The sequence below is a fragment of the Acipenser ruthenus genome, chromosome 3 (assembly GCF_902713425.1).
Source record: "Acipenser ruthenus chromosome 3, fAciRut3.2 maternal haplotype, whole genome shotgun sequence".
NCBI classification, from domain to species: domain Eukaryota; kingdom Metazoa; phylum Chordata; class Actinopteri; order Acipenseriformes; family Acipenseridae; genus Acipenser; species Acipenser ruthenus.
In genome coordinates, this window is record NC_081191.1 from 7,603,618 (window position 1) to 7,620,457 (window position 16,840).

Consider the following 16,840-nt stretch of genomic DNA (forward strand, 5'->3'; position numbering starts at 1 on the left):
GGTGTGATCAATCAATTAATCAATTAACAGATCAAATGATTAATTGATCAATAGAAAATGTCAATATTAAAACCCCTAATATAGTCAAGGTCCATAAGTAGAAACCAGGTTGTTGGTAAGCATAGTGATCTAAATGTAAAGCTAAGGAGAGTATATTTACCATCCAGGAATGGTCTCACTGCTACAAGATGTAGAGAAGTTGAGTCACTGACTGCCAGTTCTCAACCAGGTTTAATTGCAGAACTTTACCAATGCTGTGGACAGAAACCCGTTTAAAAAACAAACAACTGTTCTGGTTCAGTAAATAAGTGTCAAGACAAGTCCCTGTGAATTTAAAAAGGCTCTGCGAATGTGCGTGTGAGTGTGGATGTGAATGAGTGTGAGTGTGTCGTGTGAATGTGAGTGTGGATGTGAATGAGTGTGTGTGTGTAGTGTGAGTGTGTAGTGTGGATGAGTGTGAGTGTGTAGTGTGAGTGTGGATGTGAATGAGTGTAAGTGTATGTGGACGAGTGAGTGGAGTGTGAATGTGCGTGTGAGTGTGGATGTGAATGAGTGTGAGTGTGTAGTGTGAATGTGAGTGTGTAGTGTGAGTGTGGATGTGAATGAGTGTGTGTGTAGTGTGGATGAGTGTGAGTGTGTAGTGTGAGTGTGGATGTGAATGAGTGTAAGTGTATGTGGATGAGTGAGTGGAGTGTGAATGTGAATGAGTGTGAGTCTGTAGTGTGAGTGTGTGTGTGTGTGTGTGTGTGTGTGTGTGTGTGTGTGTGTGTGTGTGTGCGAATGTGAATGTTTGCCATCATTTTAAACTTGTTAATTTACTGAAGGCCCAACAACGGCCATTTGCAGTCCTGTATTGATCCTAGCATGAAAGGGAAACATGCATACTGCAGCAATACCTAAACATATTGATCCTGTCAGTTATATGATTTACAGGGTCTGTATCATGACACTGTCAATAAGGTATTGGGCCTCCATGGAATGCCAGTAAGTCAAGGTGTTTAAATTGTTCTCGAGAGATACTTGCAGCTCTCCATTGACTACACCCTCCATCGGGGAATATGGGGTAAGATCTGCAGTAAGGTTCTTAATCCAGTATGTCCCATATTTAAGAACAATGCCTGTGCAGTTGGATTCAGAAGCACCTGCAGAGCCAGCTGTTAAACCCTTTCACAGCTGCTGTCTTGCCACTCATATTTGATACTGGCTTAATTTATTTGCATAACAAGTAAATTGGTTATGTGAAGGATAAACCGGTATACAATCGTTTGTACTACATATTGAAGGTATCCAACCCCTTTCCAGATACAGAAATGGTTGTTTAGGTACAGTACAGTCTTAACATGAGGAGGAAAGCAAACAGAATACAAGACACATTTATTTTTATATAGTGCCCTTCACGCAATGGCATCCCAGAGCGGCTTACCAAGTAAAATCAAGAGAGCTCATATATATTGATATATATATATAATGGTAAACGGAATAGAGTTCCACAACCGAGGCGCACAACAGCAGAAAGCTCATAACTTCGATATGAAACAGGTCCTTTTACCTGCAGGTTACAGGTGTGCACATTTGTCTCATGAAATGACTGAATTGACTTTGCACCCATTAAATCCACCCTTACCTTATTTAAACTGATCAGCCTTGCCTCCCAGCCAAAAACTAGAAATGCTACCTAGTCACTAAACCAGGGGTTTGCCCGAGGCTGAAATACAAGCTTCGAGTTGAGTTTTTTAATTCTTATTAATCTTATTGAGTTTGAACATGTTATTATTACCCTGTGCTGAGGATTCTGAGCTCCAGTGTATTTATGAGTTGAGTCTTTTAATTCTGATTAATGTTATTGAGTTTGAACATGTTATCACCCTGTGCTGAAGATTCTGAGCTCCAGTGTATTTACAGCTATGGAGGGGGGTGTATGATACCAACAGACTTGTTGTTCATTATAATATTCATATTTATAGTCTTCTTATTATTTTAAAAGAATGCAACCTATTTTACATTTCAATGCTTATTTAAGTAAGAAAAAGGTGAAAAAATAAAGGAAAGTTGTAAATTATAATTAATTTCAACTCTGTTAGGTAACCCCTACAGTACAGTAGCTTTGGTAAAGCTGGTACCAAATACATTTGAGGGCACAAGTGGAAAGGATTTTGCCTGATCAGGTGACGTCATGTGTTCTTATTTAGGCAAAGAGTATAAGAATCTAACTTGGGCTAGAGCACTAAATTGAAGGAAACCATAGTACAGGACAACCAGTGACAAGAGAATAATCTTTATCTCACTATATTCTTCCATTTTCTCTGTGACCACCTCAACATGGATGATTCTGTTGACTTGAGATTGAGTTTTCCAACAGAATAATGCAAACCTTATATGTCTGCTACAGATTTATCAGCAATTTCATCACTTAAATGTATAGTCTTTTACAGGAGACACATATGGCGGAGACGAGGATGAAACTTGCTTTTGAGTGTCTCATAATCTGGGGGTATATGGAGGTTGTCTTTCTGTCTGTCTGTCCGACCACCTGTCTCTATATAGGTCACTGATGATGAAACTTGACAAGGACATTTTTAGCACAAGTAATTAAGAGAATCTGGGGGAATATGCAGTCTATCTGTCCGTATGTTAAATTTACAGCTTTTCATGTGGGTAAAAGTAATGATGATCTACTACTTTTGGTTACTTGTATTTTGTAATTTTGTATTTACAGAATATCATTAACTGCAGTGTAGTCAAATGTATTTACTGTACCACTGGGACATTATGAATATGTATGTGTGCAGGAAGGTAGACATGTTATTGCAATGCATCCAATTGTACTGCAATAAACAGGACTTTGCAGATTAAGCAGGTAGTCAATAGTTCCTGTTAGCTCCCTCTGCTGTTTGCACATTCATCTGAACTCTGGGGCAAATACACTGCTGTATAAAGAAAAGTGTTATGTATGTTATTTTAGCACCTGTTTGCTAAAGATGGGTGGGCTCAGGCTTAGATCAATCCAGGTAAATCTGTGTGTGAGGCTAAAAACGAGTTTGTCAGAATTTAAAGCTGAGAGCATGGACAAATCTGACTTCTAGGTCTTCCCCTTTATATATGCATAATTATAAGTTTAACCTTTTGAACTGAGGCCATTATCAGTAGTGACTGGATATCAGTCTGAAAGGTTCAATGTCACTTTCTATTAGTAAATAAACACTGCTTCCCCTGAGTGTTAGAGATTGAGGCAGGCCTTAGACACTGAGCTTTATCCATGCTAATGGTTAAGTCAAAGCTCAAATTTATTGGCTTTTCACAATGCTACCACTTATCCTCTGCATTCCCGAAAGAGCACAATTTGGTATCAACATTTTTTTGTCTTACTGAACAAGATCAGAGGGAATGTTTAAACCTATAATCTCTCAGTTCAGTAATATTATTTATTTTACCAGGGTGTAATGACTGCTGCAAATCGTCTAGGCCCATAATAATTAATAACGGAAGGACTTGTAGTTTAACATTTACAGACAGAATAGCAATGGCTGTCATGTCATTATTTACTGCAGGATTAACTGCTGATTGTGACTGAGGGAGTAAAAGATGTGACCAGTCAAGACCATAAACTCAATACAGCTCAATACAGGTCTATTGGACTGACACCGTCAGTGTGCTATGATTGTTTACTTCCCAGCTGACTCATTCTGCAACTTTGTGATGGACATTATAATAAGCTAATAAATATTATAACATATCAGAGTCAATATCATACATAGTTGTCTATCTTGGGATTTGTGCGGTCCTTTTTAATTTATAGTGGCCATAAGTGTTAGCCACAGAATTCAAAGTAAATACAATTTTGGACTGTTCTCGGGTTGGTAAGAGGAAGAGATAGGACGCATTATTACACAATGAGCCAGTATGTACATTCTGCTTTTAATAAGTATACTTGGTCTTTAATTGTAGTAATTAAGCCCCTAACTGTAATTAAACTGATGCTGGTCTTAAGCAGAATTTTATTAATGACTTTCAATGGTTTTTCAACTCCGAATTAAAGTCCCCAGCTATATATTGGGCTGCACCAGGGCCAGACTATGTGGTGATTTCAGGGTCTGCTTTCACACTTAGATCTAATCAATGGACTGTGCTCTGGAGTCTAGGCATGTTAGTCAAGTCTTGATAACTTTGAGTCCTAGTCCAGAGAAAAGCCTGTACCTGAACTAGTTCATTACTTGACATACCATGCTCTAATACACAGGCACATAAACTGACTTTTTTCATAAAACATAAAAAAAATGCTTTTTGGCATTTTGGTGACATGGATTTTTCTTTAATTCCGTAATTTTTGTCTAGTTATTCATTTGCTTTTTGTGTCTTCCACATTCTTTTTAATCTGCCCGAAGGCAATCAGCCCGGCATGAGAATCTATATAATTAGTGGGATTTCAGGCTAGGTTTAGGGAAACTTTTATGTGTCTTGTGTGATTATTACAAGAGGAGGGAAACATTTAATAAACCAAGCAGTGTCTTGCGTGTGAGACACTGAGTATGTCAGTGTCTGGAATGTCTTGCAGGAACAGATGGATCAGGCTGCTGTGGCCAGCTCTTACATACAGACAATATATCTATTTATAAAAGAACAAAAGAACATGTCAGACTGTGTCTGTGAATGATTTTATGTCATCTGTTAACAACTTTAAAGAAGTTAATTACTTAATATCAACCTATAGATAATTCCAGACGGATAAAGTGATCCTGTTCATGATACAGTGTGTTGACAGACACACATACTGTAATTATGTAGCATATCCTCTCTGAATTCATATGGCAGTGATTCACAGAACAATACTCTTAAAGCAGAGTTATTTGTTTTGATTAATTACATACAGCTCCCAATGGAGTGAGATTTTAAAATCACGTATGTGATTTTTTAATTATTATTATTGGTGTGTATAATTTTTAATCTCTCTGTTTATTGCTCATTTCCAGGTATTAAAGATAAAATTACTTTCTAATGTGCAAAACAGTTATTAATTTCATTAGACATGTGACTGCAACACACAAACATAACAGTAATAACATTAGATTTGTTATTCACTTTTTAGTGTCCACTATAAACTTTTATAGCAGACTTGAAGTCTCTTTCACACACACACAGTAAAAAAAAAAAAGAAAGACTCATTAAATTGTAAAAGTTAAATGTGCTTGCCCCACGCCCACCTCATTTTACCTCACAGTACATATAATTAAGGGTCTACTTAAATCGCGGTAAATTTACGTATTTTTCACGGGTATGTTGCGGAATAAAATTAGGATTTCGCGGACATGTTTAAACATTAAATAAACCTAAGTAGACAGTATTTTAGAACACTATAAAGCCTACAAATAGTGGTACTTGCTTCCTTACTAAAACGGAGTGCTGGCATTTGTTAAAGGCAAGTATGCAGCATCCCCCTGCAGTTGACTTGCCCATACATTCAGACTGCACTTTCTGCATCCACTGAATTGGCTGGAAGTTAAGGCAAAGCTTTGCCAACAGATGTGGAAATCGATTAGAAACAGCCCAGAAACTCGGTTACACAAGGGCATCTGGCATACTTCTCCATGGTATTGAAATGGACGCTAAAATAAAACTGGCCTGCTCTACTCAGTGGAATTTCATTATCATTTTAATTGAATTCTTGGACTTCTGAGTGGAAAAGCTTTCAAAGAGCAAGCATTTTCATTGAAAGACAGCTTTTGTTATACTGTACTTGGCAGAATATTGCCCATTTCACTGTCTGCTCTCTTAGCTAGCATTAGGATTTGAGAATGAGGCCCTGGAGCCTGACATTTAAAGGAAGCTGGTGCTACAGTAGTTGTGTTTGAAGATAATTGCAAAAACATGCATGTTCAGCTGGGTACCCGTTGATGGTGAATTGAGGTGAAGCCTATTGTGGTGTCACTAGGTCAACATCTTTACTATTTTTTACTAGGTCAGTGTTCCCAAAATCTAGTGTTCATAAACTACTTGGTGTTTGGAGGATTGCCAGTTCTCCCATAGTTAGGGTTCACATCTTTGACTTGCTGTTCCAGGAGCAAGGATCCCACCTATGTGACCAGATTCCCATTCATCACAGCAGACACTAACAGCATGTGTTAAAGAGCCTTCTGTCCTCGTCCTACAGTATAGCTTTTAAACTGGCAACAGAGAGGTTCAGAAGGATGGAGAGACTTGGTGCTTATGGAACGAAAGCTTTTACCTGAGTAGTTACTCATTAATCTAATTTTCAAAGATTAAAACCTTATTGATATCTTCATGATCTAATTAATAAACACACTTTTGTCATAATAGGGCATATTGACCCTGCAGTTAACAGTTTGGGAGTTTAGTTCATTCATTTGGTTCATTGCTTCTCTTAGTTTAGTTTTACGACTCTCTCTTTCTGAAATTCAAAGGAAAGCATCAGGTTTTATTTCACTAATTTAATTGTCTGTGGTTTTATGTCTTGTTTTTTTTATATGTATAATTTTGATTATCGGTGGTGTGATTATGTTTTCATTAAATAATGATTTAATTCTGTTCAGTGTTTTCTTGGGCATGTTGCATCTGTGTGTGAAGGACACAGAGCTGTTTCAAAAGAGTAAAAACAAAAGGTGAAGGGAGGTGAAAGTCAGAGTGGTGAAATAGGTGGGGGCGCAAAGGGGGATGAAAATGGTCCAGAAATGTCAATGGCATAGGGTCTGAGGTAGCCTGTGCACCAAGGATTAGTATAATGAGGTTTAAATAATATTTAAAGCAGAATGTACTGAAGAATGAACTGTTCATGTATTTGTACTGTACATACACTTTATACATGTGTGACAGCATAACAAATAGTAGGGCGATAAACATTCATCCACATAAGAGAACACACTAAACTACAGCCCCCAAACACTTCTCAAATGTAGTGCATTAATGCCGTTGTTAAAGGACTCCCAGCAGTTTGTCAATATAGGCATTTTGCTCCTGCCTTGACACAAATGGCAGAATGCTCAAGGCCAGTATTAATCCTATCTCTGATCCTCTGAAGCACTCCAATGATGTGGTTAAACTAGCTCAGATGAGAACAACAAAATGAAATCGGCACGCAGGACACTTGTCACGCATTTTACATAATTACAACTTTCATTTGTAAGAAACTGTCAGAATAAACAAATTCTGCACAGTTTAAAGACCTGAATTTAACCACAGTGTTGCTGTACATTTTCTTTTCTTGTACAAATGATTTAAGCCCTAAAGCTTTCTAATAAGATTCCTGGTGGTCTTTACCATTAAATAGAAACTACAAAATCCTCTGGAGTTCATCGTCAAGCTTCTGGCAGACTGTGACATGATAACAAAGTACCTGTGTATCTGCATTAAAAGCCCTTTCATGTCAAATACTGCCTAAAGGATTCATAGAAATTGCCCAAATGTAGTGGGGAATTGGAAATATATGCGTGTGTGTGTGTGTATATATATATATATATATATAGTGTGTGTGTGTATATATATATATATATATATATATATAGTGTGTGTGTGTATATATATATATATATATATATATATATATATATATATATATATATATATATATATATATATATATATGTTTCAGTAGTTCGGGACAAACACCAATCACAAAATGTTTTAGTACAAATATTTATTGTAGAGAATGCGGAGTATGCGATTTAACAGAAAAGTATGCTGTATATACACATTCATTTGGCATCAAACCTAACTTGGTTTGAGGGTTCGCTGCCTGGCCGACTGGACGAGGCTGAGACCCCCATTTGATAAAACATAAAAACTGTTATTAAGAAAGGTGGAGATGGGGAGGTGGTGGGTTACGATTAAATCAAAACGCAACTGAGAGATAAGTGAAGTGGGTATTTATAGTGCTAACAATTTAAATTAGCTAATGTGTAAATTGAATGATTCAATTTGGTGATGCGGAGATTGGTGTCTGACCCTCCTCCCGAACTTTAATTATAAATTTCATATATATATATGTAATTGTGTTTTTTTTTTTTGCTTTACGGTACATCAGGTCTGGTATAATCATTTCTGTGCCATGTTTCCTCATCCCTGCCACAACTAGCACAACTAATATACTGAACTTGAGAGGCCATTGTCTAATCAGACATTCTCTGAATGAACCTTCACATGTTGATATATGTTTGCTGATAAGTTTTAGATTCTGGTAAGAAATCTTTATGATAACCCTTGCTGTTAAGATGTTTATAATCTACTGTACATTTTTAACACAATAAAGAAAATGGATATCGACTTGTATGTATTAGGCGGAGGCGATCATTTGTTAGGGGTGATAATGAACAGCTAGAATGTACACTGCCAGTGCAGATGACCTTTGAGCATGAGTACCACAGAAGGTAAAAATCATTAAGAGCAATTATGGATGTAAAATGGTACTCAAGCAGGTCATTTGTTAAGCAGCTATCTGAAGGGTGAATTAATAATGAATTAACTTCATATAATATGTCAAGGTTAGTCACTGTGGAAATCTTCACAGATGTGGCACAGTATATACCTGGGTGCCGTATACCTTTTCTCAAACCTTCACAGTATATACCTAGGGGGAGGTATACCTTTTTTTATTATTGGGGCGTTTCCTACAGCTGCTCCCTGGGCACTGGTTATGGAGATTATTTTAAATCAAAATATAAAAAGGCAAATCAAATAACCTATGATTACAGAATCTTGTGATAATATATCATTCAAATTAATCAAAATCGGTTACTGACTGATTACATATCCGTTTGAAACGTGTCATTTGAAATCTTTGTATGTTTTTTTAGATGAACAATATTTAAACCATAAAATAACCAATTACCAGAAATTATGGTCCTCTTTTTAAAATGTATACGGTAATACATTTTAAAAAGTTTAATACTAATATTATCTGGCCAGAAACCTCTGGAAATAGATTTGCTTGAACATGAATTTAATACCTGACTTCATCCACAATCAAAGCAGTCATTTCACTGTGTCGCAAGCCAATACATTAACATCTTATCTTATAATAACTCAGGACATAAGTAATTGTCTTGCAAAAATTAATTCATTAATAACTATAAATTTGAAAGGTCCTCCATCCATTACTTTTTTTTTTTTTTTTTTTTACAGATTTCTAAAAGCCAATATATGAAATTCATTACTGACAATAATGCCATTTTCTGTACAGCTTTATCATTGCACTGATTGAAATAAAATGTGCAAATCAGTCTCTTTGCAGAAGACAAGGGCCTCTGAGAGAATGGAGCTGCAGCACACCAATCAGGACTCCTTTAGAATCACTAATGCAAGGATTTCTGTTTTTCAGCTGAACTGGACGATCACAAGATTTTAATCTTTTTTTTTTTCCTCGGGGGTCACTAAGCCCAGGTGGTAATATTTCAGTGGTTGCTTGAAAGAGTCCCGTGTGCGCAGCCTTTTTCATTAAACTGTCCTGGGATTAAAAACAGCATTTGCTATTTAGCCGAGGTAATCGTCTCCTCGGTGATTGTGCCTTCCTGTAGCAGTGTGAACAGCAAAGTGGCTGGATGACTTTGATTAAAATGGATATTGCCAGTGGCTACTGATTGCTGTAGCAAAGATGACAGGGGGTTTTGATTCATCTTGTGGAAGGCATGTACAAGGAGGAGTGAGCAAAGTCTCTGGGATATGGGTACCAAGCAACAATGCTGAAGCTTCAAAACTACAAAACATTATTACAGTAGAGTTGCATGAGTACTGGTGCATTCTGTTTGTTTAAAGGATACACTAACACACACAAATGTATTAGAATACTCAATGTCACGCATCCTCTAGCACTGATAGACCAGTGACAAATAGTATATTAGTCAGTGCTGTTCTATTTTTAAAATTCATGTAAGAAACTAAACAATTATTGATGCAGATGTCTTCATCAGTATTAGTATTTGTATACAATTTCTTTGTTTCTTTTCATTTAATTTCAAGAAAGACAACCGTTTCTTTATTGAACAAAACGACATTATAAACTGTAATTGAAAGCCGTAGAGCTTTTATGTTGAAAGCCCCGCTATGCTTTGAGATAAGCTCTGAAAAAATGTGATTCTTTTTTTGTGTTTCAGAAACTCTTCTGGATGACTTCTTGCTGACGTACCTGGTTTTCATGACAACAAATGACCTGTGTGAGGCGCTGCTGAGGCAATATCCTTTTCCAAGGCCTTAATATAGTAATGTATCTTTCTATGAAATATATTTAAAGAGGGAAAAGCAACTGGAGTTCAAAAGACAGCGGCTTAGAGTCTTAAGCACTATATCTTACTTTTGACTCCAACAACAATGGGCAATTCCGCCACCTATTGCCTTGTTTCCAATGCAGGGTAATGACGATACCAGCTTCTAGAAGAGGCCATTAAAAAAAGGTTGGCAAAGTTATTTGTGTGTCTGTTTACTGCAAAAGGCATGCATGTCAGTTTTACAAAGGGCACTTTACCCTGGGATGCAATGTCAGATCCCTGCTGGCGCAGGAACCATGTGTGCATGTAGACTAACTGCAGTCATTTCCCAAGATAGAAATCCTTGCAATTTGTGTAACATTACCTTTTAATCCCCCAAATACATGCTAATCCTAATATCTGATTTTGAAGTTGTGTAAATAGCATAACCCTGTTGTATATCACTTCAGAATGGCTAGCTCTGCATTACTAGATTGCTGCAAGGAGGTCAGGGAAGGCAATTCATTCATGTATTTGTTAAAGCAGATTGCCTCCCTAGGGGTAGATGCTGTTGAGTTTGATGCTGTTTGATATTTCTGACCCCCTCCTTTAACACAAGTCACTTAAGGGATTGCATGTATTTCCATGATGGAGAGAAAGGGAGCTATTTAAGGGAATAACAATCTGAAAAATGTTCATCACAGATGTAACTTGAGTTGTACCCTGATGGTATTTACATTATGTACAGAAGGTGAAATAAAACCTCCTGCTGTTTATGCTCCTGCATTATACCACCATTTACAATGTCTGTAGCAGATTGCATAAGGTAGTTATCATTTCAGGTCTGGTCATTTCAGGGATTAAGCCATTCAATGTAAAGAAGTTAGGGGTCGACCTTTCTGTCCTCACTCCCACATCTCATGCCAAACATTCAGCTGAAGAATCCTTGACTCGTGCTCACCTATTGCTCTAAGAGATACAGGGGCAAGGAAGAGACCTCTGACGCTCTGTTCAGAAAACGCAAGGTGCTTCACCTGGTGTCCCAGTGGACAGCTCTCTACAGAGACGTGTTACGGGAGGACGAGCATGTGAAATTATTTATAAAGGTAGGTTAAAAAAAAAAAGATTAAAATGTTAAATAATGAATAAATTGAACAGACGCTGTGTAGGGGCTAAGAGCACTGACCTCTGCTGCGGTGGGTGTCAGCTTTGTGTAATACAGCACCCTGTATGATATTCTTTATACAATGTTGAGAGACTGTTTATATTTAATGTGGCTGCATTATTATTATTATTATTATTATTATTATTATTATTATTATTATTATTATTATTATTATTATTATTATTATTTTTTACTGGATCTCCTGATGGACTCTTGCATTCAATCAAATGCCCTGGTGAATTGTACTGTTCCAGTTTACGCTGCATTGCTGCAGATGCAGTGCTTGAGCTAGTGAAAATAATCCTTAGGTTTCTGTTTTAATTTAGGCTTAAACTTTCTTTTCCATACTGTACATTGTACTTTGTTATATACTTTAAATAGTGTCTATTTCAGCCATTCATGACAGAACTACTATACTCCATGAATGTTCATAGAGTAACCACTATCTATACATTTGAATAGCTATTCAGTGGTTTTTAAAAAAAACAAAAACAGCCATTTGTCAACCCGATCATCTTTAAACTCGAATAAGCCAACTTTTATATAAAAGAAAACCACTCAATCAAATTTCAGAAATCAATTCAGCTGCTTTGAAACAATATTGGTAAAGAGAAAACTGCCGTGATGGCCCCCCAATCACCTGCATACTGGAGGCTGAGATCAGTCTATCAGACAGACATAACATGCACCGAGGCTCTGTGTTCTGAAAATTAGACTTATTTGATTTATTGGGTAAACCCTGATACCAAAACTAAACCAAGCTAACCTAAAGCAAGTCTTAGCATTTTAACCAACATTTTAGACGGAAGAAACTCAACTATACATTTGTAAATAAAGATGATGATGCTGGCTGAGTGCATAACTCAAACAATGTAGTTTTAAGATATGAGTGTTTACTCTTTTGTGAAATCTTGTAGTTATGAAGTTCTAGCTCTCAGCCAGTGATATATGGAAACAAAGTGTTGTGTTAGGGTGGAGTTTTTCCTCATAGTCGGGCTGTTGGGTTTGACTATATGAAAACTCCATACGAGTGCCCTCTTGCATTATTCAGTTTCATGCACTTTAATTTCTAGATGGTTTTAGAATATTTTTTGTTACCCTCTGCAGTGGACACCTGTTTTGTTCACAGTTTTATTTTAAATAGCCACTGAGCATACTTTTATTCAGTTAGAAACAAACAACTTAAAAGCAAATATGTCATTGTATTGTTTTATTTCAGACCCTGTATAGATATGTGCTGGATGACCTCTATGAATATCCAAGTTTGGAAAAGGATTTGACGGAATTCCAAAAGCTCCTTCGAATTCATCGCAGACAGTGAGTATCCAAAACCACAAACATATGAAAGACCTGTTGTGATCATCCTACCATGATTAATGACTTCTGGCCAGATGTCTTGTGTCTTAGCCTTTATTTATGAGTCCTGTGTGTCATTGGCGCTTTGAAACACACTGACAGAGACTGTCACAATTTGATGGAGCATAATGGCAACACTGTATTTAGTTGAGTAATAATCTAATTGTTATAAATGTGAAAATGTTCCCCTGATCAAATTTAATGTAATACGGAGGTCACTTGATTTTGCTTCCTATCCAGAGGCAAACAGGCTTCTGAGAGCAGTGCCAAGGCCGAGTTCTTCATGAAACGCGTCATTGTTTCATGAAGAGCCCTCTCTGCACTGAGCAATACAGCTAGGTTCTGTCTCCACAGCTTCAAAACAGCTGCAGCCTTATCCAGGGCATGCACTGCAAACAGCAAGTGCCAATGGGGAGCCTGAGAGATCATTCAAGTTCTGCATGCAATATGTAGGTCTGAACATAGCCCCCCTGATGGAAGTGTCAGACATCATGTGTCCAGATGGTGACTGGCAGCTGTATTCTCTAGGTGTCCTCTGTGATTCAAGGGTGAATAGCATCAGAGAGATTCATATCTTAAATACTGTAGCATGTTGCTGTTATCCACATGACCGTAGTCACTTATCCCAGCCCAGCCCCCTCTTCTTACCAGCAGAGACTGTCCTGCGGGGCTTTGTGACCTTGAAAAGGAGAAAGAAGGCTATTTAGAAAGACATCAGAGGTTTTAACTTACAGTACATGTATTGTTATTATTAGAAATCAGACAAACGGTGGAAGAAAAGGGACCATAGTAAAAGCACAACATGGTTACACAGCACTGCTAGTTTCTCTTCGTATAATTCTAAACTGGGGATTGTAATTTGACTGTCACCAGATTATATTGAAACCAAATACAGTAGTGTTATTACACATCAGGAAGAACCCCTGATTGATCAGATCTCTACTTCTGAAGAAAATAAATTACATCTAACATCAAAACAAACCAAACAAAGAATTATTACATAGGCAAAAAATACCTAATATCACTATGCGATTAATCTAAGTGATTGTACTGTATAGTAAAATGTGTTGCATGTGTACAGTAAATGCCTTTCAGCATGGCTCTAAAGCATTTCTGTTTTTTTCAGCACTGTTGATGAATACTCACCACATAGAAAGGTAATAGCTGAATCTGTATTTCTAATAGCTTTCATCCTTCCAGCTTGTGCCATTCCAAGGTACGTAGCCTAAAGGCAGCTTGATGAGAATGATCATTCCCCTTAAGAGTCTTTCAATTAGCCAATTACTGAAATATTTAAAAAGCAATGTGTTTGAATTTCCCCAAAGAATAAGCTGAAGTACAGCTATTTCAGAGAGGTAATGCAAATGCAGCAATGTAGTAAAATGTGAAAAACAGAGGGAGGCGTGGCTGTGTTATTAGATTGATATGATCACACAGGGCATAAAACAGAGGGAGGCGTGGCTGTGTTACTGGATTGATATGATCACACAGGGCATAAAGCAGAGTGGGGCGTGGCTATGCTACTGGATTGATATGATCACACAGGGCATAAAACAGAGGGGGGCGTGGCTGTGTTACTGGATTGATATGATCACACAGGGCATAAAACAGAGGGGGGCGTGGCTGTGTTACTGGATTGATATGATCACACAGGGCATAAAACAGAGGGGGGCGTGGCTGTGTTACTGGATTGATATGATCACACAGGGCATGTATCATTCTGTGGTCATTCAATAAAAATGAGTTTGTTACCTATTAAATAGATTGAATAGACCCCATTATATGAGTTAGGCTGTTCTTGGTAAATCAGCCTTCTGAAAGAAAGTAGCGTTGACCGCTCTCTACCGTATATGTATTTCACTCTGTACTGCACACCACCACTCTGCAGCCAGCCATTGTCCTGCTCAGCTTTCCTGTGGAAAGCTTGGTTCCCAGTTGCTGGTTTGTGCTACAGAAAGGAAAGGTTTAATAAACAATAAGAAAGTGTGTACTGCATTTAAAACCTTTTCTTTTCCTCAATACAGAGTAAAGCCCTCTTCCACCAATTCAGCCTGAAAGAGAACTGGCTCCAGCACAGAGAGGCGCATAATGAGACAAAGGAAGGTAGGTTATAAAATCTGGGACCTGCTAAAAATGTTAAAGGTTAAATCTCTCTCTCTCTCTCTCTCTATATATATATATATATACTGTTATGTACTTTATAACTGTTGCAACACAAGCATGTTCTTCTGAAGAAGTGATACTTTGTAACAACTGTAAGTCGCCCCGGATAATGGCGTCTGCTAATAAATAAATAAATAAACAAACAAATAAATATATAAATAAATAAATAATAAAGTAAGTTACTATTAACAGCTGCAGGTGTCAACACACAAGTTTGTGTTGGCAGCTCATTGAAGCAGTACAAAATGTCAAAGCATGCTTAACCAAGGGCTGTTTCATGTATTCCAAGACAATATATTCAATACTTTCTCTTCTCTAACACGCTCAATGGCTTGGGTTCAGGCTTGCTTTTCCACAAATCAATAGAAAGCTTAACATGCTTCATCTACTCATATGTGGAAACTTAATAATTGAATGTACAGCATTGATTGTGTTTGATAAATACATACAGTACAATATACAGTATATATATATATATTCTGTTTTTATTTATTTATTTTTAATTGCTGATGAGGTTGCATGCAAGTTACTAAGGATTACCTGTTAAGATATAGTTTTAAGACATACCATTTCATTTATATGAACCCTTTGTTTAACAACTCCATATGCTTTTCTCAATCAGTCAGTTCTTTTGTGACTGGGACTTTTTTTCAGAACTAAATGATTGCTAGTCTGTGATAATGAAATAGTAAACCCCACATTTGCATACAGCATTAGGTCCCCCGAGTGCTCTGCATATTGATGCAAAACGAGTGCCGTGTTTGCTTAATCATGTGGAAATTCAGAATACACAGAGGGAGGTCACCCTGCTTCCTGCTCTGATGATAAACTTGTCCTTTGCTGCAAGATTAGCTGCGACTGGAAGCCATTGATTTGCATTGGTCCAGCAAACGCATCTCCAGCAGACCACTCTGTATTGGAAAGCAATCGTAATTACAAATCTCACTATTGACTTTTGCAGGGGCTGGAGGGAGGCGGATTTGTGTGAAACATGTTTTCACCATTTCTTTTTCTCTCCTCTCAGTGTTGTGCCGGGTGTACATTACGAACCACTCGTACCTGAGTATCATGACCAGCTTGTCTGCCACGGCCCAGGAGGTCCTCAAAACAGTGGCTGAGATGATGGAGTATGCAGAAGAGGAGCTGGCACTGGTGACAGTGACCTTCCCTGGAGGTAATTTAATAAACCAAGATGACCTGGGGGTACTTCAGGGAGGGGGGGGGGGGGGGGGGGGGGGGGGGGGTGGGTGTCACACATATTTAGGGGTTGAACTCATCATTTTTTATTTGAGTGAAAATAGCAAAATCACAACGATAAACTAGGCGACTGCAAGAATAAATTTCAATTAAGATCAGGGATGAACATTTTCCGTAAATTGGTCAGCTCTGTTTAAAATAAAAATAGATGCAGATTAGGGAAAAAAAGAAATGTAGTCCAGGATGGGCTAAAGGACTACATCCCCCAGAATGCCATGGGAGTGAGCCAGAAGGAGGTTCACCTGGCTCTAATTTTAATGAGGGACACCTGCCTGCTAATCACAGTCTATATAAGAAAGACACAAATGTCTGTGGGTAGGTAAGAGGCTAGTAGAGTGAAGTGACCTGTGTGGTCAAAAAAATGAGAAAGGTACTGTGTGAACCTTGTTCGAAGGGAAGTGATTTTGGCTGGTAAATGGCTTTGTCGACCAGTGTAATAGTTACAACGGTGAAAAGTTTGGTTTAGCTCTCCAAAGTGAGTTAGGTTTTGTTTTCTGTTTTGTTTTAAAGTTCTGTAAGTAATAAAAGTGCCTAATAAAACGATCCTTAACGAGTGAAATCTTTCACTGTATATATAGTTGTCGTCAAAAGTTTACATAACAATGTTATTTCCCAATGTATTAAGTGTTATAAATATTGTTTGACACACTTTACTTACACAGCAATGATACCTCTTGTGCGTGTGTTGAACACTCATTCATCTTACCAAGTG

General features: G+C 37.5%; 1 protein-coding gene across 2 annotated transcripts in view; it reads left to right on the plus strand.

Annotated features, from left to right (window-relative positions):
* The window catches only part of LOC117435465 (rap guanine nucleotide exchange factor 5-like), an 80,698-nt gene that overhangs the window by 51,074 nt on the left and 12,784 nt on the right, over window positions 1-16,840 (plus strand). For both annotated transcript variants that reach the window (XM_059011648.1, XM_059011640.1), the window contains exons 12-17: window positions 10,098-10,176; window positions 11,149-11,293; window positions 12,572-12,669; window positions 13,835-13,865; window positions 14,733-14,811; window positions 15,896-16,045. In XM_059011648.1, the coding sequence (XP_058867631.1) occupies window positions 10,098-10,176; window positions 11,149-11,293; window positions 12,572-12,669; window positions 13,835-13,865; window positions 14,733-14,811; window positions 15,896-16,045 (582 nt within the window). The remainder of the gene's footprint in view (window positions 1-10,097; window positions 10,177-11,148; window positions 11,294-12,571; window positions 12,670-13,834; window positions 13,866-14,732; window positions 14,812-15,895; window positions 16,046-16,840) is intronic.